The sequence below is a fragment of the Cyanistes caeruleus genome, chromosome 14 (genome assembly GCF_971803275.1).
Source record: "Cyanistes caeruleus chromosome 14, bCyaCae1.hap1.1, whole genome shotgun sequence".
NCBI lineage: Eukaryota > Metazoa > Chordata > Aves > Passeriformes > Paridae > Cyanistes > Cyanistes caeruleus.
The window spans coordinates 11,638,719-11,660,760 of record NC_141714.1 but is presented as its reverse complement, the minus strand read 5'-3'; the positions used below and the strand labels follow the sequence as shown (position 1 = coordinate 11,660,760).

The 22,042-nt window shown below is 40.3% G+C and overlaps 1 protein-coding gene across 3 annotated transcripts in view; it reads right to left on the bottom strand.

Annotated features, from left to right (window-relative positions):
- Positions 1 to 974: 974 nt before the first annotated feature.
- Positions 975 to 22,042, bottom strand: part of KIAA1210 (KIAA1210 ortholog) — a 40,112-nt gene continuing 19,044 nt past the window's right edge. For 2 of the 3 annotated variants that reach the window (XM_023946546.2, XM_023946549.2), the window contains exons 3-12: positions 19,785 to 19,953; positions 15,389 to 15,518; positions 12,907 to 13,065; positions 12,267 to 12,332; positions 10,603 to 10,815; positions 10,016 to 10,109; positions 7,667 to 9,265; positions 6,751 to 6,899; positions 6,177 to 6,276; positions 975 to 3,142 (exon numbers count right to left, since the gene is read on the bottom strand). In XM_023946546.2, the coding sequence (XP_023802314.2) occupies positions 2,970 to 3,142; positions 6,177 to 6,276; positions 6,751 to 6,899; positions 7,667 to 9,265; positions 10,016 to 10,109; positions 10,603 to 10,815; positions 12,267 to 12,332; positions 12,907 to 13,065; positions 15,389 to 15,518; positions 19,785 to 19,953 (2,852 nt within the window). In that variant the 3' untranslated portion in view covers positions 975 to 2,969. Of the gene's footprint in view, positions 3,147 to 6,176; positions 6,277 to 6,750; positions 6,900 to 7,666; positions 9,266 to 10,015; positions 10,110 to 10,602; positions 10,816 to 12,266; positions 12,333 to 12,906; positions 13,066 to 15,388; positions 15,519 to 19,784; positions 19,954 to 22,042 lie in introns of all 3 variants that reach the window. The other variant, XM_086850308.1, reaches the window with a different exon arrangement.

Below are 22,042 nucleotides of genomic sequence, written 5' to 3'. Positions count from 1 at the left end.
GCCCTTAAAAAGACAAAACACAATACATGAGGGGGGCTCCCTCTACCCAAACTTCTCCATGAGAAAGCTGTTGTTTAGTGCTTTCCTCTCATTGTAACATTGCACATACATACACTGAAATTCTCCTCCTGCTGCTCAGGGATGGCACCAGCACCCTCTGCTGCCACACAGAGCCAACTCCCAGGCACAGGGAATTCGGCTTCCTACATCCTCCACTGCAGATTCTGAGCCACAAAACCTCACAATGACACTCTGCAACGAGCTCTGCAATTCAACACAACTTATTTTCAAAACCAGTGACTGTGTTTAGAAAGGATCACCCAAAATGAGGTTATTGTATTAGTTATTTTTACTCATTGAACACCTAAAAACTACACTAGGACCAGAAATCAAAACCACACTTATAGAGTTACCAGCTTCTCTAAATGCAACAATAAATCACTGATATTTCAACATGTATCTTATCATCCCATCTCTTAACCTCCTATGATTACATGAGACTCAGTTTCGATGTTTTCTCTTTGCTGTTTGTTCTCTTAGTTGCACAAAAGACATGGAAACATTAACTGTAGAAATGCAGAATGCAAGCGGATTTCAAATATACATCACATTATTTTCTTGTGTTTTCCTTCTTTGGTAAAGCACTCCAAAAAATATTCTAGAGCAGCTTCTTTCAACACATGCAAACAAGTATTTTCAAGGCTTCCCATGACCACAAGTGCCTGCTTTCAAACCAGCCCTGCACTGAAGGAGCAATAACTCCAGAACAACAGGAGAGCCATCAGCTCTCTCGTGATGTTTTAAACTCAGATTTAGAAAATCTCCTTAGTCTTACCAGCTGTATCAATCAGTCTTAAGTCACACAAAATCACCTCAAAACAAATTCTATGCAGTTTATCTCTATATATAGAGTCAATATTGACCAAAGACCTATTTTTATTTCTTCCTTAATGAATGAGGACCATCCATACCTCTTCTTTTCCCAGAAATGATATCATCATCACTGGCAACATTTAATAGTAAACCAAATATGGGAATGGAATACAAAAAGGGTTCCTTCAAGATAAGGATTACAAAAACATATATACATACCGAACATAAAAGACAGGAACAATATTAAGATCAAAAGGAAACACAGGGAAAGAGGGATTATAGTATCCATTGCAGTATTTTGGGTGAAAAGTCACAATCCACATTAACAGAATGAGAAGAGAGTTTGCTAAATATAGAAAGGCCTGTATTTTACACAGGGTCAGTAAGTTTGTGGTGGGATGACAACTGTACAAAACTTCAGGAATCAAAGTTGAGTATATTCTTTTACATTACACTCAAAAGTTTCAGAGAATTACAAATTTTTCAGTTCTCTGTACGGAAAGATATGCTTCCTAAAGCAGAGAAAAAACAAGTTACAAAATAGGCATCAATTACCACGCCAATGTGAAGCTCCTACTCTTTCTGGTGTTAGTCCAGAATAAATAGTATCTATAGATTCTGAGCCTTCCTGGGCAAGTAAGTTTTCACCTATATAAAAAAAGTTAATAATCACAGTCTAGCTCCTAGTTAATACTGTTTTCAAATTGCAAAAGCTACATATTAAACTCAGGCCAAGACTGGAAGATTAAAGTCTTGCTTGAGCTGACCTGAAACAATTATTTTTTTTTTCTTTGCATTTAATTCTATCAATAGATAATATTTTCCTTTAAAAATTCCAGCCAACTTTCCAGCTAAAAACAGTCCACCAGCCTTCAAATTTTGCACTGACTGTAAACAAAAACTATATAAACGTGCAATGCTGCAAGAACTGGAAGGACCAGTAAGTGCCACTGTCTTTTAAGCCACCAACATCATTTCACAAAGCTTATTTTTCAAATTACTGCATCCTTCAAGTTCAATAGCAAAACTTTTGTGAGTTTAAGTGACTGCAAGGCCAGGCCCTGAGAGAATAATTTTGCTCCAGCTGCACATTGTCAGACTGATGTTGAGTTAATGGTTAAAGACTGATGAGACAAGAAAGAAAGCAGATGCCCCTTTTATGATTAGCATTAGATACAATTGACTAAATATACATCCTTATGAACATGGAGAGTGACATTTCTTGAAAACAAAATGCCCCTTTCTAAGGAGCAAGTTCTCCTCCCAACACACTCTTTAAAAGAGACAATTGGCTGAGGAATCTCACCAAAAAAATCACTATTTGCCATAATTAAAGAAAGGAAGGATTTTTTAGTAGAATGTTTAGTTTACACAGATTTCTAAAGGTGTAACAGAAAGCAGACAATATGCTACAGTGTGGTGGTTTTCCAGTGCATGGGAGAGAATGTGTGTGCAGCTCTGGGCCATTCCAGTGGGTATCTGTGAGCAAAGCACAAGATGAGCAGCACCGAGGCTTCAAATCACACAAAAGCCAGAATCACTCCACTCACAATGAGTTTAGATCTTACAGCAATCACAAAACAGATCCATTAACAATCTGAAGCAGAGTCAGGCTGCCCATCACAGAGCACTAAGAAGTGTGATGACATCAATGTCCATGACTCATGGTGCATTGCTGCCCAGCATTGTATCTATTTTAAAGCATAAGTTATTTCTTAGCTCAAAGCCAAACTGTACAAAAATACTGTATGGTCTTTTTAAAAGAACAAGTTTCTTTAAAAGAAATTTTAAAAACGCATTTTGCTAGAGAAATGCTTCAAAAGCCTGTCTTCTTAGAACATCATCATCAGATGTGTAAGCATATAAAAATGAATCAAATTTTCCTAGTGTTTGGTAGTAGGAAATGCTCAGCTTCTTAATACATCAGATTAAGCCCACAATGGCATTTCTTCATTATGTCTTTTACATACAACAGTCTGATCAAAAGTTTTAAGGCTCTTATTTCTCAAAAGAACAGAAATGGTCACAGTAAAGAAGGGATTATATGGAGTTAACACAGCTATTGGCAATGCAAAGAAGGATGCTCATGTCATTTGCTATTGTACGATCTGGGGCATTTCACTCCATGCTTTGGCTTTCTTCTTGGCCAGGGACAGCCAGGGCGGTTCAGCAGGACTGCAGGGTGTCACTGGCAGTTTAGAGGAGTGCCTTGCTTCCTTTTCAACAGCAGGAACCACAGATGCTTCCTGAGAAATTGGTCCAACTTTACCTGCCCATGAGAAGATATACATCACCAGAAGTCTAGAGAGTTAAAAACCCAATTTATGTCAATAGTATTTTCTTCTCTCAAAAGAAACGGTTTTACAGCCCAAAGTGCTTGTGATTCACCAGTAAGTCAAAGGAATTGTTAATTGGATATTGCTGGCACTCTCTGGTCCAGCTACAGCAATGGTGAGGACTAGCTATTGCAACAGGAAAATTGATACAAAACAGTGAGTAATGTGACCATAAAAAAATCTTCTCCTCAGTGCAAACAGCAAGTGTTTAAGCCCAGATAAATGAAGGAAATCTTTCAAAATGCTGCACGTGAAGACTATAGCCCCAGTTATTTGTCTAATTCATATTCTTGGTTAATTAATATCTTAATTTTTCAACCTCTTGGTTTCTATTAAAGTGCACAGCAAGGAGTTCCACAGACTAATTCCGGCTCTGTGAGAGCAAGAAAATCTAGGAATAAGACTCCTGAGCATGCAGGAAAACAGAAACAAAATAGCTGCAGGATAAGGATTACCCCAGGCTTGCTGTGGAGTTAAAAGTTTATGTTTTCCAATACTGAGAAGACTTAAAGATTTTTTTTAGTCTTCACTGCCAACACAACTATTGCTCCAGCAATATTATTAAATATTAGGTAGGAATCAAACCACTGCTTTATGTACTTTCACCTGTAAGTTATGCTGGTGGGATTCTGATGGTACTAGGTGTTCCTCTTGATGCAGCCTAACAGACACCTGTCATACTCGCAGAGGATGCAGGAATACAGATAATGCTTCTCTGGTGGCTTTGAGTTCCTATTTAGAAAAGGCCTGCTTCATTCACTTTATTTGAAACCTTTTTAAATTAATGTCTAAGTCACATTAAGTGCAAGAAACTTGACCTTGCATGAGCTGAAATCAATGGAAAATACTCATCAGTTCCATTAGTCACATTCCATGAGCAGAGCTAAAGTAGATCCTTATTTTCACTCAGGAGGTCTCTGATCTTTTAAAAGTTCTGGCTGGTTGGTAGTTCTTGCAGGAGGCAAACTGTACTTAAGAATACTGGAGGAAGTATTCTGTCCCTTAAAAAGGATGAAGCTCTACATACACAAGAAATTTTCAGAAGTATCTAAGGTGAGGTAGGAATTCAACTGTTACTAAAATTTTGATTTTGAAAATTTATTTCCACATTTTGGGAGACAACCTTCTTCATAAGCACAACAGTCCAAATAAATAACTCCTCTGGATACTAATTCTACATCCTTTCCACCAGCAGCATTTTCAACTAGACAAAGTCCTGGTTGGGCTAATGGGAACCAAATCAGAGAAGAGAAGAGTTTACATCTGGGATTCCAAATTTCCTATTCATGTTGACAGTGCTGACCATTTCCTAAACAATAGGACCTGGCTTTCTGAGCAGCAGAAAGCTTTCCTTAAACATCAGCACTAGTCAGAGCTTTTTGTGATGTTCAAGTCACGGAACACCAGAATATGCCTATAAATGCTGCCTCTGGAGGAGAGGAAACAGTCACTGGATGTCAGGAAACTAGGCCAGTTCTGGGGAAGAGGTAGCACACAAAAACTTGTAATTCTGCTGTAAGCACCACAAAGACTGCAAATTCTAATAAACGAGTAGCAGAGCAACTTGTAAAGTTCTGAATTTTGACCAAAGGCTGCTGGGCTTCCAAGGCTAGGATAATGCAATGAATAGAAATCCAGAAAACCAGCCTTTCAAAGGAAGATCTCATCTGAGCAAAAATCTTGGCCTGTTTATATTTCATCTCTCATTTTGCACCTAAAACCATAAGACAAGGCTGGCCTGTAACAGAATCCTCTTTAAAAGTTATGGTATTTTAATCACACATACACACACACAAAATTAGCTGCAACTGACATCAGAGCCTCTGTGTTGGTGTAAACATCCTGAGCCAGTCACTTACTGTAGTAAGGGAGAAAGCTGTAGATTCAGAAATGGTTAACAGCTCTAGAAATAACTACTACAGGGAGCAGCACAGAGGTGCTCTCAAGTATCTCTAGTACAACAGCTCTGGGTGCTGCTGGATTACACAGGGGAAGAAAGGGGCCAGGCCTCTCTAGACAGCATCTCTTACTGTGCCAGCTATAGAATCTGCAATGGAAAAGCCACAGGTCTGACACAGTGGTGCATTTCTTATCTACTTAGGCAGTATCTGCAATCAATAGCTTTCAGCTAGAAGATGCTTTTATAGCTGAAGGACTGGCTTATCTGTATCTATCTGGAGCGTGGCTCTGAGGTTTGGCACCACACTGAGTAAGCAGGGAGGGAGAAGCTGCAGCCCAGCAGAAGCCTTGGAAGAGGTAATGTGAGTCACCAAGTGAGTCACACATTTCCCCTGCATCTTTAATATAGAGAAACACAGCTAAGTGCTCAGGAGAGGGGCCATCCAGCTTCTGTGTTCACCTGAGGGTGAAACTGACTCTACCTAAATTATTATTGATACATGTTTATCTGTTCAACACATCCGGCCATAGAAACTGCACACTCTCCATATGCAAGCCACGCTCTTCTGCACCTCACTGCTCTTATTGTTAGAAAGTATTTCCTAACATCTAAGCTAAACATCCCCTGGTGCATTTTAAGTTCATGCTGGCCATAAAGACTAGTCTTGTTGTCTGCAGAAAATTTAGCACTCTTTCCTAGACTAAACAACTCCACTCCTATCTATTTCCTGGCTGACTGGAGATCTAGGAGACCTGACCTTTTTTGCTGCTCTTTTCTGGACACTCTCCAACTTCAACTACTATTCTTTAGTACTGATTTTGGCCAATAATAAATCACCAGACTGTTTATATGCCATTTCATGAACTGGCAGTGGAGATAAGAGTTCCTCACTTGCTTTCTCTGCTGAGCAAACAAGCCATTATGTTGACTTATACAAAAACCACAGTCTGAATAGGCCTTATATAAAGTGTGCTGATTATAAAAATGGTGTCTCTCTTCCCCCATCACCTGCCACCCACACCACTTACTGGTGCAAACTGTAGCCAGTATGTAAAGAAAAAGAATACCTGCTGCTGCAGACACACTGGTCTTCATTTGTGTTTTCTTGTCCTGAGAGCTGGAATGCATATTCTTCTTCGGTGTGTTCTCACTAGCACAGATCTCTTGCTGCAGCATAAGAAGAGAAGGAAAAAATGCAACTGACTGCCAGCCATGGGCACTCATAAAGCTCACCCTGGCAACCTCTCAAACCTGGCTGTGGAAATGCAGCAAAAGCCAGGCAAGGATGGTTGGGAGCATCCTGTAGGAGGGAGGGAGAAGGCAGTGAGGAAGTTAATGCAACTCAAAGCAGCTACGTAAATTTGCTCTGGGCAATAAGAAAGCTCTGAAAATGCTCAGGTTTGAGCAGTGCAAAGGAAGATATAGGATGATCCAGTTCTGAAACTAATCCCTGTGACAGTGTAGTCACAGGCATTTGCTCACTTGCATAAGTCTCAGTGTTTTAGAGGCCAGGCCAGCAAAGCTCTCTTTGAGTAGTGCTCACAACACACCTCCCATGAAGACAATATTGAACAGTTTGCAAAAGTACCCAGGTGACCTGGGGCAGGATTCACACCCATGCAACATTACTTGGTACTCTACCTCCCCTTGATCCACTTTGGTCAAAGCTTTGTCTTCATCTTTATGTTCTTTGGCAAGAGGATGGTCCTGGAAACCCTTCTGTTTTAGCTTTGCCATGGAGACCCAAGCTGGTTCAGAGGAAGCATTTTCCAAATATGGAGAGACTTTTTCTACGAAAAGAAGCATTTCTGAAGTAAAGAAGGGATTTAGGTCAAGTCAGCCTAAAGCTAGTGCTTCACATTTTAAATCCTTCAACATCTATAATTCTCTTTGAACATGGTGGAGATAAAATTACCTTCCCTGATGATTTTGTCCTTGGCATTAACTGTTCTTTCTGTTTATTCTGGAGTTTTTGACCCAACTGTACTTCTGTCTAAGTCAATGGCAGATGTCCCACTGAGATCATTGTGGACTGGATTTTGCCTTTGAAACAACATTTTTCCATTGTAGATTAAATGAGTACTACAATAATGATTTTTTTTTTCATGTAGGCAGTAAAATACAGACTTCCTTGTCACTTTTAAAATACTTTAAATTAAATCATTGTTAGGAAAAAAATAATCACACCTAATGCAACTCCTAGTTAAGGTCTGAGCAGCTACAGTCCGAATTTTTAACTACAAAACTGCAGTACCTTTTAAAAAGCTGTGTTAGAACTCCAACTATATGTACAAATACCTTGTACCAGAAATGTTTCAGAGGCATGTAAACTATTATTCTGTTGTTATTCTTGCTGGAACACACCCTTCATTAAGATAAGACAAGAATTCTCTTGACTGGCCAAACCATCAAGCCAATTAAATTATAGTGGTGATGAACTCAAAGCTGGATTTGGTTCTTAGCCAAGAGGATTTTCTTTTCTTTGTGCCACTCTGCCAAGGCCGTTTTCATGACCACTGTTTTCTACAATGTTTGGATACAAATACAGCATAAATACCTGAAGGTTTATAACCATTTTGCTTCTTTGCCACTTCTTCTGATCTTGCCTTGGCAGGATTTTTGTCTTCTAGGAGATCTGTTTTTTTAACAACAGATTTTGTGTTGCCAGGAAGGCTTGGAGGTGGCTTCCCAGTGCCCATCAATTTCTGATCCTCTCTGACTGAAGCAGAAGAAGCAATTGGAACGGCTGAGGGGATCAGCTTTGGAGGCTCTACACGGCCTTCATTCTGGTATTTTAGTAAAGATGATGTTCTTCTTAGTCTGACCCCAAATGGATTCTCAAAGTTCTGTGTTTTATGGTCAGCCCATTCCATAAAAGAATTCAAATGCAGATCTCTGTCCTTACAATCTCGATCAAATCTGTCTGTGTTGGTTTTTGCTGATTCCTGAGTAACTGCATCAAAACATGTATGTTCTTTTGTCATTCCTTCAAAGAACTCGGGTCTTATAGGGGATGTTGGAGAACTTCTGGAATAGGAATCTTCCTTTGAATTTGAACCTCCTGAGAGAGACCTTTGCCATGCTGGTGCAATGGTAAATCTGACTGGTTTAGCAGAAGCAGTCTTCAGGGGACTTTTTACATTTTCATCTGATGATTGATTGGCTTCTCCTGTTTTTCTGGCAGAAACTGTACTGCTTATCTGGTACTCCTTACTGTCAGCACCAGAATATATATTACTCTTCACTCCAGCTAAACTTGAGGAGGCAAGACAGCCAATAGAAAGCTTTTCAGAAATGTATGATGCATTGGCCTGTTGATTGCCTTGGTTACCCTTTGAAACAGGAACACTATCTTCTTTAAAACATACTTCCAATTTACTGCAAGGTACCACACAAACTGCTTCTGAGACAGGTGCAGCAGTGTCTATTTTTTTTCCTACACTGTCCTTGGATAACCGAAATTCCATAATTTCACATGTTTCTTTGTCATTTTTTGCTACTGAACTCTTTTCAGACCTCGAAACAGCCACTGTCTTGAAGTCAGAGCAAGACTCTGAATCAGCTACTGCAACTTGTGGAGTGCCCAGTGCAGTATCTGAGACAGCATGGTTGGAATGATTCCCAGTAGTACCAAAGCAGAGTTCTTCTTTGCCAGTAAACAGTGGATCCCCCTCTTCCTGGGCTTTACTGTTTGGATCCACAGAATTCACTGAGGAACTTTGTGAAACATCTGGCAGTATGTCCATGCCCACTGTTTCCACACCACTGCTAAACAAGTCAGCTGCTGGTGTGTCTGGGGACACAACAGCTCCTCCTTCAAGTTGTTGCAGTTCTGGAAGTGCAGGTACCTCAGGACTGGTACTTTGCAGCTGTACTTTTGATTCATTAGCAGACTCATTTGCAGAACACAACACTTTTGCACTGTGGGGTTCTTCCAGGTTTACTGGAGAAGCCTCAGGCCTAAGAAGGGGTCTGGCTCCTTTATAGCGATAGTCCACACTAGGAAGGCACCCATCCTCTTGCAGCAAAGCACAGGGGTCTTCTACCCCAGGTGTGGCATCACAAGAGTCAGGGACAGCATCAGTGAGAGTTCTTACACCTGGCATCTGCTTAAAACCACCTCCCTTTGCACAGTGTCCCACCTGGGCTGATAATCCTATATTAAACAGAGGAAAAGAGTGTGTACTTAAAGGTTACAATTCAGACACCATCTGTATGCATTCCAGATTATGCAGTCCTTTAACAAGAATGTCCCATGTCTGGCTACTGCTAACTGATAAATAAGCCTGTTCAGAGCCTATTTAGAAATGGGCTAAGTGAGAGACTCATTAGGTTTTAGTTTGAACATACCTAATACAGAAAATGACTGAAAGTTGCTGTCTGTTTCAGTGTACCACTTTAGCTGCTGTTTAGCTGTTTCCTGTGCATACCCATAGTTGTAAGACTACTAGCCAGATTTTCCTATTCTGCATGTGTGTGCCTATAAAAGCCATCTACAATGATAGGGAAAATTTTCCCTGGGTGAGTGGCAAAGGAGGATCCAGTAAACAGAAGCCAATCAAAGTCACCCAACACACACAACATATAATGCGAGATTTAGGTTTTTCTGAGGAATTCAGTTTCACATTCATTGAGGTCCAGCCAGCTGTGTAGGACAGGTGCTTCTGAACATGGTGCTTTCACCTCATGTGTTTTTTAATGCTGCTCTCAAAGTTCATCACTTCAGCATCACTTTGCTGAGTGTACTCAACTTTTTCCATCACAACAATTTAGCAGCCAGGATTGGTTTTATGTTATAGCAGCAAAAGATGACTAGTTTGAAAGGACTTACAATTCAAACATGTCCTGTCAGTGTTATGAAGAAGAATTCAAGCACCCAAAGTAGCAATACCTATGTCTTCATTACCTTCCCAATCTCTTTCATGTTTGTCACTCTCAAGTAATTCTGCTGAATTTCCCTTCCTTTCTGGAGTTGCAGGAAGACATGCTTCATTTTCCAGCTGTTCCACATAAAGAAGTGAAGATGCCTTAATTAAAGAATCATTCACAAAAATGTACTTTATACACATGCATTTCTATCAATACTCAAATCATAGACACAAAACCTCCATCCTGTAATTAACCAGCACTGTGGGTAATGTACTGCTCCAGTTAAGAACAAGATTTGTAAAAATACACTTAGGCCTCTTTAAAACTGGCATTTAGCTTTTTAAACACCAGAAGTGTTTTTACGGATGAAGCATAACCCACAAATTTTGGCTAAATAATAAAAACCAAAAATTGCACTTTTCTTCAGCTTCCATGGTATTGAAGTTTTCAGAGACTTTTTTGGTTGGTTGGTTGGCTGGTGCAAAAGAGGTGTTTTCCCTTCTCCCAATGGAAAAAGTAAAGGAGCATGGATAGGAAAGAAAAAAGAAATGTAAATATTTAAAATAATTAAAAACTCACACTCATTTCCTTCTGCTCAGTGGTTCTTTTCCAGAAAACACCTACCTGGAGAGGTAGCTGATGCTTGTTGGTGAAACCTTTCTGTTTCCGAGGGTTGATGGCAATCCTGTGCCTGGCTGCTGAGGTGTCCAGGCAGCCAAGGGGACTGGCAGGGATGGTAAAATCAACAGGAAGAAAGCTGCTGCCTCGTGAGATGGGGGTCCCCTGAGTGGTGGAGGATGAAGGACTGATGGGCCTGGAGGAAGCTCCAGAAGGTATCTGTAAAACAGAAATACAATGTTGTATATATTTTGCTTTACTACTCCAGATCTCTGGAACATTTCCTTTGTTAGCTCATTCCATTTCAGAAGCTTGAAATGGCTATAATTTTGGACATAAATCCTCATTCTAAAATGCATGTCTAAAGTCATCTCTGCAGAGCAATTACTCCATTCTGTGTGTCCATCTGTACATAACACAGAAGGAGAAATACCTGTCTGTGCTGCAGTGAGAGCCTCAGCTTGTCCCCACCCCAGCTGTTACCTGCAAACCCGTTTGCAATATGTGCACACACCGGCAGGAGACACTGCTGCTGTTTGTAAAGCTGCCTTTTCATCCCGTAACGTGACCCACGGCAGAAATACATTATTAAAAAGCCACAGAAGTAGCACGGATGCTTGCTCCTCATTATGTCTAAGAAAGCTGCCAAAGCCACTTTTCTCTTTCAATATTTTCAGGAAAATCAAACACTTCCCACTACATCAGAAGCACCTTCCAGAGAGTGATGTGGATCTCATCCTCATAGCAAAGCTGCTCTGGGGAACTGAGCAGCAGTAACCTTAGACTGTGCTATCAAAATAAAGGGTTTACAGAAATGTTTGTAGAAAAACGCCTAAATGTGAAGTTTGAGTAGTTTTGCTACTGTTTTGAAACGCAGACCAAACTTTCTGGAACACTTGCAAAATGTCCCTGATGTGCCAAAGAAGTTTCATTCATAAAGCTGGGTGACACGGCCATTGCACTGTGCCTGCATTCACAATTTAGTTTTATTTAAACTTAGGCTGTAACACAGCATTTCAAACATGTATGCTGATGAAATTTTGAATATCATGAAAACATCTTCCCATCTAGAAAAACTGTCAAGGTACACCAAAAAAAATATGACCTCTTCAAATTTTTCCAATCTGGTCAAGGACAGTGTTGTTCTGAGAGCAGAACATGCTGCTTCTCAAGGTCGTTTATCATCCAAAGAAAATTTCAAATGAAAATACACCCTTTCCTGTGGAATACCTGGCATCAGGAAAGGGTGGTCCTGCAATCATTTCCCATGATAAGAGAGATGGAGGGCATTGCTCACAAGCCACTGCTGGTGGGAAAGTGTGATTATTTGGTAGGGGGGCCCTGGGACATGGAAGCAGAATTGAAGCACATTGCCTGGTCCAATTTTTTGTGTAACTTTATAGATTCATATTGTGTCACAGAGCTGCCTCTGTGCTGTTCATACAAACCACTTACCAGTAGATTTCTGCCTGTCTTTATTTCTTATTCAAAACCCAGAGAAGTACATTTTAAGTATCATTTGCCTCACTCTGGACTCTCAAAAGAATTGTTTCCTAGGATACACCATACCCAGAACAAATTTTAAAAAACAAAATTACTGTACTGGCTCCATATAGACTCCACATATGCCATCTCAAAGAAGTATATTAGCAGGAAAAGGAGCTATTTACCTGTTCATCTTCACTGTCTGTCCCGCCTAAACTCAAAGAGCTATGACGCTGAACAGGGTTGGAGGACTGTGGGACAAAATGAGGAAGAGGGTAAGTCAAGGGAAGTATCACACTGAATTATCTTGAGCTGGGTATCCAGTGCTAATTATGAGAAAACACAAGAGGAAAAATAAAGGAAGGGTCACTGGGTCCCTGCCTTACACTGTAGGTTTAACCTCTTCATTGGCATCAAACATAAAGTAGGGGAGATTTCTTCTGCATTGAGATACACCAGGAAGGTTGACCACAGGAGGCAGTATATTTTATAAGGTTCTTTTTGGTTATTGTTTTAAAATAATCAGATTTACAAATTCTCAGAAGTTCACTGATGTCTAAAATCCTGCATTTGCTAATGATAGAGGTGAGAGTCCTGGTCTACATAAAAGCATGGAAAATTGTACCCACAAAGGGTATTTGTAGGGTCAATTTCTAGGTATACCTCGCAGTGAAAAGTCCACAATCCATCTAGGTAATTTCTTCTGGTTCTAACTGATCTGGACCATCATGTTTTATCACAAGCAAACAAAAAGGTCTTCCCCTTCTCTAGGCAGATTTCATCTTTTCTGTGCAGATGTTCACCAAGGTGACATGACAATTATACCTTGTTTGGTGAATCTGTCAGAACTTCATGAAGGGTTGAAATTTCAGGAGGACTTCTAGGTAAACCATCATCTTCAGAAACAGCACCTGCATCTTCCAGCTTTTTCCCAGTTATAACAAGAGGATGTGATCCAAGCCTGATGTTCTGCTGCAGCTGAAGCTGTGGTTGAAATATAGAATATAAACTTTCAATGGTACAATTTAAATGAGTTGTTCTGGACCTTGTAACCCAGATGCTCCTATTAGATATGCAGAATCCTTTAGTTAACAGAAAAACTTGAAGTAGCAGACTATTTATAGAAAACAGCCATTAATAAAATTTTATCCAGCTACATTCATCAAGGACTCGTCATTAAAACTGGTGTTGGTATAAACTTAAAATCAAAATCAGTTTTATTCAGTAATTTACCAAAAGAAGTCAGAAATTTCAGCATTCCAGAAAATTTACTATAGTTTAACTCCATTTAAATTAAAACTTCCAAAATTCTAGATTTAATTCTTTAGTCACATAAATTTAAATATTTAGTCACACAAAGTATTTATTGCCAGCCAGTATTCCCAATCCCATAGTCACCTTTCCCTCACAAAGCCCTTCCAAATTTAAGAGCTTGTTACAATCCTCTCCCACACAAGTACCTGAGTTACGATTTTTATACAATACCAAATTAATTTCATTTCTGGCCCACCCTAATGAATTGCTTGGTAATTTTCCCCATCATCACATCTGGGTTGTGTCTACAGTAAGAATGGTAACAGCAGCCAGGAAGAACTTTGTAAAGGAGAATGGGGATTCCTTTCCAGGACTGCACAAAAGAATGCTCTGGCCCTGACCCTGAAAAATACAACAAAGTCTGCAAATTCACAATCAGCCAGATGTTCCCTCAAACTAAAATGTTCAGATCTCAGGAAACACCATTACTAAAATTCTTGGCTTAAGTCTTTCAGCTGTGGCAAAGCTGGAACAGAAACAAGGTCTGAACACAAACTTTTTCCTTCAACTGAAAACATCTCAACAGAATATTCCCAAGATAAACATGCAGATTTATTTTTTCTGTTTCTTTGCTTATTAAACCATATTGGGTATTAGTTTTGTGTTTTCCTGCAATCTATGCATTTATTTACACCTCTGTAAAATAAACCTAAATAGTTGCAATTCTTATTCAGAAATATTAATTTGCAATAAAATTCCTATAGATCTAGCTGCCACACAGGGTAGCACAATGTCTAGAACACCAGTTCAAACACCTTTCTTTTGCAACTTATGGGCAATATGTTGCAATACTGTGATACATGGGCAACATAAGTGCAAACATACAATATAAGCACTTAATGGGAAGGAGAAGACAGAAAGTCTATTTTGCTTTGGTGTCTTCACAAACTACCTGCCTTAGATTTATTAAATTTATTACATGCAAAGACATGGCATATTAGACAAAAAAGTGGTATTGAGGAAAGTGAATTTGCATTCTGTCGTCTACTGGTAGAAGTTAATTTACATTGCTAAGAAAGTAACTGCTTTTATTAGTGCTTGGCTTTTATTCTGACGAGAGTCAAGCTCACAGAAAAAGCCTGTCTGTTATAGCTACAAAAGTAATGCTGGTAGTATTACATTACTATGCAGGATGATGGATGAGGAGAGGGCACAGTGGACTGCAAACAGCATGAAAAGAGCTTTTCCCCCTCCATAATGTTCAGTAATATATGGATGTGATTTCTTCTGTACAAAAAACAGCTTCGCCTATTTTGCAGTCTTAGAGAGGAACAAGTCCCTCTGTGCATCTTCTGTTACTTAACATGTGACTCAATTGTCTTTTGCAACATGAAGCTGACACTGAGCAAAGGAAGAATTTCAATGACCTTTGGCTCCTTTATCAACCATTTGTATTCAGTCTCTGGAAAAACCTTAAACTTTTATCTGAGTGTTCCAAGCTGGGAAGTTAGTGAAACGCAATTAATATAATCAACAGTCCACAAGGGAGCTGTCAAGGAGGGTTCAGTACTGCCTTGGAAGAAGGAAATGACCCAGCAGAATGCAGTATCTTTTGCTGGCAGAGATCAAAAGAATAATTATATAAATAAAGCTGTCAGAGTATCCTGACATATCCATCATCCCACACACTTACACAGCCAATGGTACTACCATGTATAGTGAAAACATCTGAGCCAGAACTGCCAGAAAGAGTGACACAAATAATATTTACAGAGTAACAGTGTAAGGGACACACTGCAGTGTACAAGAATGGCCTTAAACCAAAAGCAGTAGCTATGAAGTGAAGAATATAAATCCCATTAGAAGAGGACACACTTAACAAGGAAAGTTTCCAAGAGTTCAGAGGCAGAATAGATCCAAAAGTAGCAAATTTGGCTTTGGACACTTCATTCAGCAAAATCCTAAGGCACACTGCAAAGGAATCAAGTGACAGACTTTCCTGGGAGACAGCTGACAAAAAGCAGCACTACTGATGAAGGGATGATGTTCTCACCTGCAAAGTTTTCACTCTTCCAGGTATGTTTTCCTGAGACAAGATGTCACCTGTCACATTTCCTGGTGCAGACTCAAAAATGAAGACGCTGTCATGGGACAAGGCTTTGTTTCCCATGCTACCCTTGGGCCTGGAAAGGAAGGAAGGACGAGTGATCAGTGCATTCCCCAGACCACTTCACCAGGGCAGAAGGATGATAAAGGGGCCAGAGTGGGATGCATCATGCTTAACTCCAGATTCATGCATGTTTAAGATAGTCACTGTTTGCTTCTTTTACACTCAGAAGGGAGGAGAAACACATTTGATCAAATGCAGAATTCCCTTTACAATGCACTCAGCATCTGCATTGAACACACAGGTCAGTCTGCAGACTAGAGAGGGAGTCCAGCGTGATCAAGTCTGATGTTAGGAGTTAGGTGGATGCAAACCACCCTAAGAAAGGTCTCCAGTGCAGAAAGAGACAACATGAGTCCCCTGTCCTCCTTTGGTGGCAGTGTGCCAAGCATGAGACATTCAGGATACAACTTTTGCAGCCCCGTGTGTGTCACACCTGCCAAAGATGATGGATTGTTTTTTTCCCTTCTTGCAAATGTGGGCAGAAAATTTAACTTTGATATATTAACAAACTTGATTCAAATCCTCTCGTGTCCAGCAATAAAATCAGTTGCATTCACCTGTATCCTAAATATGATCAGATCCCAAGCATATTTAAAAATGTAGATGGGACAATGTCCATGGCTACCAATGGCCAGGTTAAAGTACCTAGGCAAGATATTCCTGAACTGTTTCTGCGCTTATGGGGTGTTCATCCAGTGAAGCAATGATGAGTTCCCACAACAGCTGAGCTGTAATTAACTGAGATTGATTGGGCTTGGGTATTAATTGATGCAGAGCAAATTTTGCACTTGAGTGGCACAACAAGGAAGGCTCCAAATCATTTGTTAACCAAGTTCCACCAGCATAGGCACATACTATTTGTACATTACTTTGTCCAAAAGACAACAGGGATAGCCTCTACCAGGATCTCATCCTAGTCTTGAACTGGAAAACATCACAGAATATTCTCTCATTGATGGCCATGACACTATAGCAAATACAGATTACAAGGATTCCTTGGCTCAGATGCTGTGCTGGCAATGCTTTACCCCTGAAAGTTTGACTCTGGGGAACAGAGGATGATTAGGAGCACAACTCCGACAAGTAAAACTCAGTATGTCAAAGATCTGCAAAGAAATCAAATAGAAGAGATCTCTGCTATTTGCCTGACCATAGATTCTCTCTCTATTTAGAAGAAAGCCGTGAAAAACTGTGAACATTCATTAAGTAAATATACTATGTAAAAAAAAAAAAAAACAACAAATTACTCTTTTTCCTCCTGCATCTTCTTTACATCTCCAGAGACACCTCCTCTAGCTGCTAACTAACCCTTTTGTTGCCCCAAAGTTGTAGTCAGTCAGTCTACACAGCCTCACATTAGGGCAAAATAAATTTGCTCTAAGTTTATGTTGTGTCAAAGGCAATCAGAGATGTTTCTGTCACAGTCCAGGTCAGAGTTTGTGCTTCCTCCCATTATGTGCCATGGTTAATGTCTGTGTTAGTCTACAGGACAGCAGTTCTACAGATAAGCAAGGCATTTGCCTTATTTCATCATTAATGAAGCCATCCCATCCTTTTGTGATTTTGATCCTTTGGTCCTTTGATTTTATAGTCCTTTTCAGCATGAGAGGTACTCCATATGGGCATGACAATTTTACTGCATTAAGAAAAACAGTCATGAAGCTTTTATTTACTGTAATGTATATTCACTATTAGTTGGCATATTTTATTTATTGCAAAGAATGCATGTGCATTAGGATGTATTTACCTTTCTAATTGGGGAATTCTTTACCCATAAGGGCTGAAGTCTTCTTGTTCTTGTGGCAGTCTTGAGACTGCCAGTACAAAATCTCTCTCTTTCTTCCTCTCTCTGCATATGTATCATATGTGTTTGCAAGAGAATTACTGTATTTTCTTCTGGCAGTCACCAAAAAAGCATAGGATTAAATATAGAATTAACTGCAGCTTTAGTACAGATCAGTCTTGCATCCAAACTCCTCTGTAATTCCAGGCAGTATTTATATATATTTATATTTATATTTATATTTATATTTATATTTATATTTATATTATTTGCTGAGGCTAAAGATGCACTAACTAAAGCCCAGATGTTTCAGCCATTGTATGTCCACATTGACTTCCCTATACAAATGCTCAACTCATTCATGTGTATCAACATCCAAGCTTCCCATCAAATCAGAGGAAATGACAGACTCTACAGGCAGCCACAAGGTTCATAAACCCATCATGGCTTGTTCCATCTTCCATTTCTTGTTGCTGCAACCCCACTCCTTTTATTACTGTTTGAAGCAGGGGGACAAATAGTGATGGTAATTGGTGATCTCTCCCTGTCCTTCTCTTGATCCACAAAGCTTTTAATGAACTTTTCTCTCCCATGTCCAGCTGAGAATGGGAGTGACAGAGGGCACCTGGTGTCCAGCAGGGCCAGCCTACCACACATGTTTTAAGAAAGAAGAAGAAAAAAGGAAACCAGTGCTTCTGCCTAAAGAAGCAGCAAACAGCAGCATTGTTCCAGAATTGAGTTTTGTATTCTGCATGCCAGAAATTGCAAAGCTCAGGGTCCTGCTATAAACCCTTCAAAAGTTGTACTTACAGTGGCTTTCAGCATCAGGTTTTAGAAAGGATTATGTAGTTCAGTCTCTTTAGGTACTTATAATGAGTGTTTATGCAGAGTCTCTATATGTCAGGGTTTTCAAACAGTACAAACATACCCCTAAGCTTTTTGGATAGTTCCTCTTATCCTATCTCTAAGAAAAAAAAAAAAAAAAGGGTTTTACTCACTTTCTGATCTCTGGTCTTGCAAAACAGTTCATAATCACTGGAGGATAGAACTGAGGTAAACAGCAGTTGGACTTGAAATACTTGGTTAAGGGCAAGAGAAAGAGTTCTCACCCACGGTGCCTCTGGAGCAGACAGCTGATTTTAAGCCAGATACCTCCTATGGTCTGATGGGGCAAGCTCAGATGTTCCTAAACTTTTTGGACTGGGCTGACTCAAATTTCCCTTGCCCCAGGAGACTGGTTGTGCGATCAGTTAATCTGTTGCTGTTGTGCTAACAAACAAAATAAATAGATTGTTGTTTCATTCCCAAATCATTTCCTTGACACACAGAGCAAGTGGGGAAAGGTGGGGCAAGGAGGAACAAGCACCCATGAGAAAGTAATATCTACAAGTTTTCCACCAAGGAAATGCAGTGTCTAGCTCCACCAAATGCCTTGTTTGATGGTGCCACTGGCAGCAGTGCTGATTTCAGCATGTCCCACTCTAGCCACCTATTCATGCCCTCTGCTAGTGTCACCTCCATCCAATATCTCCCCCAGCAAAACTCTGCAAGCCATTGGACATGGCCAGTGTTTTGTCACACTTTGTTTGTGTTGGCGCCACAACCCATGGCCTAGAGCAACCCAGAGAGAGAGGCCTGGCTGAGGGGCTAACAGGGGAGGATGAGGAGGGTGGGGAGCTGGAGAACAGCCAAATTACAGGTTACCTGGTACCATTCCATGACACCCCTGGAAACCATGCTCAGAGGGTTGTTCCAGGCCAGAGTTAGTTAGAGATTTGCAAGAGAGGTGTTCTGTAGTTTGATGGTCTAAAGATTGTTAGCGAAGCAGTGTTTGCAGTGCAAGCTGATAGCTTGCATTACACTGACTGAGAAAACATCATTGTTTTGGACTAACACCCTTCAGTAAGCTGAGAAATGTTCTTAAGGGCTTGCAAACCTCACTTACGTAGCACAGCCCTCTAAGGGTGGCTGACACAAAACCAAGGGCCTTCAGTTGTTATCTATGCCTAAAGGGCTAGGTAAGAAAGTTAAAGAAGCAATCACACACTGATAATTTCTGATATTATACCAGAAATACTTTTCTCTTTACTGCAGCCATGACAGAGGGCATCACCGATGCTGAAAATCAACCACATAGCTTCACACTTCTCTGTACTAGCAGTACTCACTTAACATCCTCTTCTTGTAAAGTTGCTGCTGATCAGACCTTCCTAGACAGATTTCAAATACCAAAAACAATCAAAGCAATCTGGGCTATCTGCAGCCTTAGACTAAGAGGTTGGATCACCCCTGCCCCAGGCTGCCCTCCCCCTCCTTTCCAGGCTGACTCTTCAAGCACTAGCAAAGAAAGAGGAAATTCCTGGAATTCCTTCATCAGCATTAGGGCTTGTTTTGCACAAACTTGGACAGAGGTTGCTCCTAAGGGGCCAACTCCTGCTTTCATCCCACTGCTGTGAGAGGTCCACTTTTATTTATTTTCCTTCCCCGCCAGCTTACCCAGCCTCCCTGGGTGAATGAAGTGCAGTAGTGTGGAGCACAGCAACGCTGACATCGCTGCTGGACTGGCAAGGTTTTAAATTACTCTCTCCCCTGGGAGGTGGAGGTTCTTTCCTTTTCTTCTTGGCAAAGAAGTTCTTGAAAGTCTGAAATTTGGATTTTTTCTTTCCTGCAACATGAAAAAAATGAAGATTTTTGAAAGTTGGTGGTATTGGTTAGCTTGGATAATGTTATCTCTTAAATTCTGGAGGAAGCCTCAAAGCTAAAGCAGCCAATTCAGTTTCAGTCAGCTTCTTTGTAAATAATTCAGTGCTGGAGTCCAGTGAAAGGTGAAGCTTCAATCCTTACATCTGGTTCCTATAAAGCGACGCTGGCATTAAGCTGACAACAGTGGTGCCTACCTAGGTTCCAGTCTATGCAAAAATATACTTTCTATAGAGACTGTATCTATCTACAACTGAACAGTGATTATACTTGGTATATTTTCAATAAAAATTGCTGTCAATGTCTTTAGATACTAACGTTCTTTATTTAGTTTAGTTCTGCTTACTCTTTACTCAGTGCTCTAGGGAGACAACACCTGAAGGACATTCAACATTGGCAAAAAGATTAAAACTGGAAAAATAATTTATAAACTCTAAAACCAAAATATCTGTTTCCACATTAAACAACTGTCCCAAAATAAAACCATCAACTCCTCCAGGGACAAAGAAGCAAACTTAAATTAAGACACTGTCTTGCAGGACATGGAAACCCCAAACATAGTAGCCCTAAGAACACAATTACAAAACTATTAATTTGTTTTCAGATTTTCCATAGTCCAAATGAAAATACAAAAAGAAAAAAAAAAAACCCCACCATGAAACATCACTTATCTTTTTAATAAGATCTAAGATACTTCAACATCTTTATATATATTTTCTTTCAGCACATAAGTATTGCATTTTGTCCCTGACCCTTACACTGAGGGGTCACTTTAAGTGGTTTGGGCCAAACTATTGTACTAAGACCCCTGTGATTGACTTAAATACATACTCAGAGCAATAACATCATTGCATATCTGAGCCAGCTTCATTGTTCAATTAATACTTTACAGCAGTTGGCATAATACATGCTCACAGCTGGAGGATTCTTTCATAAGCAAGGCATTATTTCAACACAATAATTGTCTTCTCCCAGCAATGATTTAGTTGGTGATGCTCTGTCTCAACGTGTGCCCTGTACATGTAGGGATCTCTGCCAACGGGCCTTATCTGCACTGAAACTGTGCCACCACACAGCTGCATCAGACAGTGGCCACTTTGAGAAATAAACAATGATGCTGAGATCTACTCCCCCTGTCTCCTCCCTGCTCCCCAGCCCAGTGCCAGCACCACGTGCCAAGACACACAAGGCTGCTGCCACGGTGGCCAGCACGGCCTGTGACACGGCTACCCTGTGCAGGGCCACAAAAGACCTGCACAAGTGCCCTGGGCTGTTTCTGAGATCAAAGCAGCTTTCAAACCATGTAAAGTGAATTCTCACTGGAGTCCCACAGTGACAATGGGATATGGCTGCTCTTAGGGCGGGTTTATCAGTGGAAGGCCTTTTTATCTTCCACCGCTGCAAATCAGGCAATAAGTGAATGAGACAGTCACAGAAAACATTCAGGTTGTATTGCTGTGGCCCAGACAACAGAGCTAATCCCAAGGGTTTGGGATTTGTTAAGACTCCCACAGAGCTCAGTGAGTTTCATGCTGCACCCATAGCAAGAACTGGCAAGAGAAGACAGGTCACACAGCAAGCGCACAGAGCCTCTCAAGTAAAACAAGCATGATGAGAGTGCCTCAGTCTTTAGAAACACATCCTGAGCATTCCTGTCCTTCATATCAGCAATTAGACAATGTGTATTCTTCCAGGAAACCTGTCAAAGCTGATTTATTTTAGATAGGCAAAACAAAAGTTTAACAAGTTTAACAAAAGCAGTTCCCCAAAATTATCAATTCTGCAATGTCTGCTAACACAGTCAATGACTCAAAGAACAAAATGGCAAACCTTGAGACAGGCAAGGAGCTCTGCAACTCAAAAGCTATCTAAATGAGAAACAATGTTCATTGGTCACCTGCACTGGTGAACTGCCAGTTGTATAGACAGAAAGTGAGCTGCATTTTAGTGCAAGCATTACTGATGAGCTAAATTAGATGCTGGTATTTCCAGAGAACCAGGAGAGTGTTAAAAAAAACCAAAACCTCCACACCAAAAAACCCATCACACAGTAA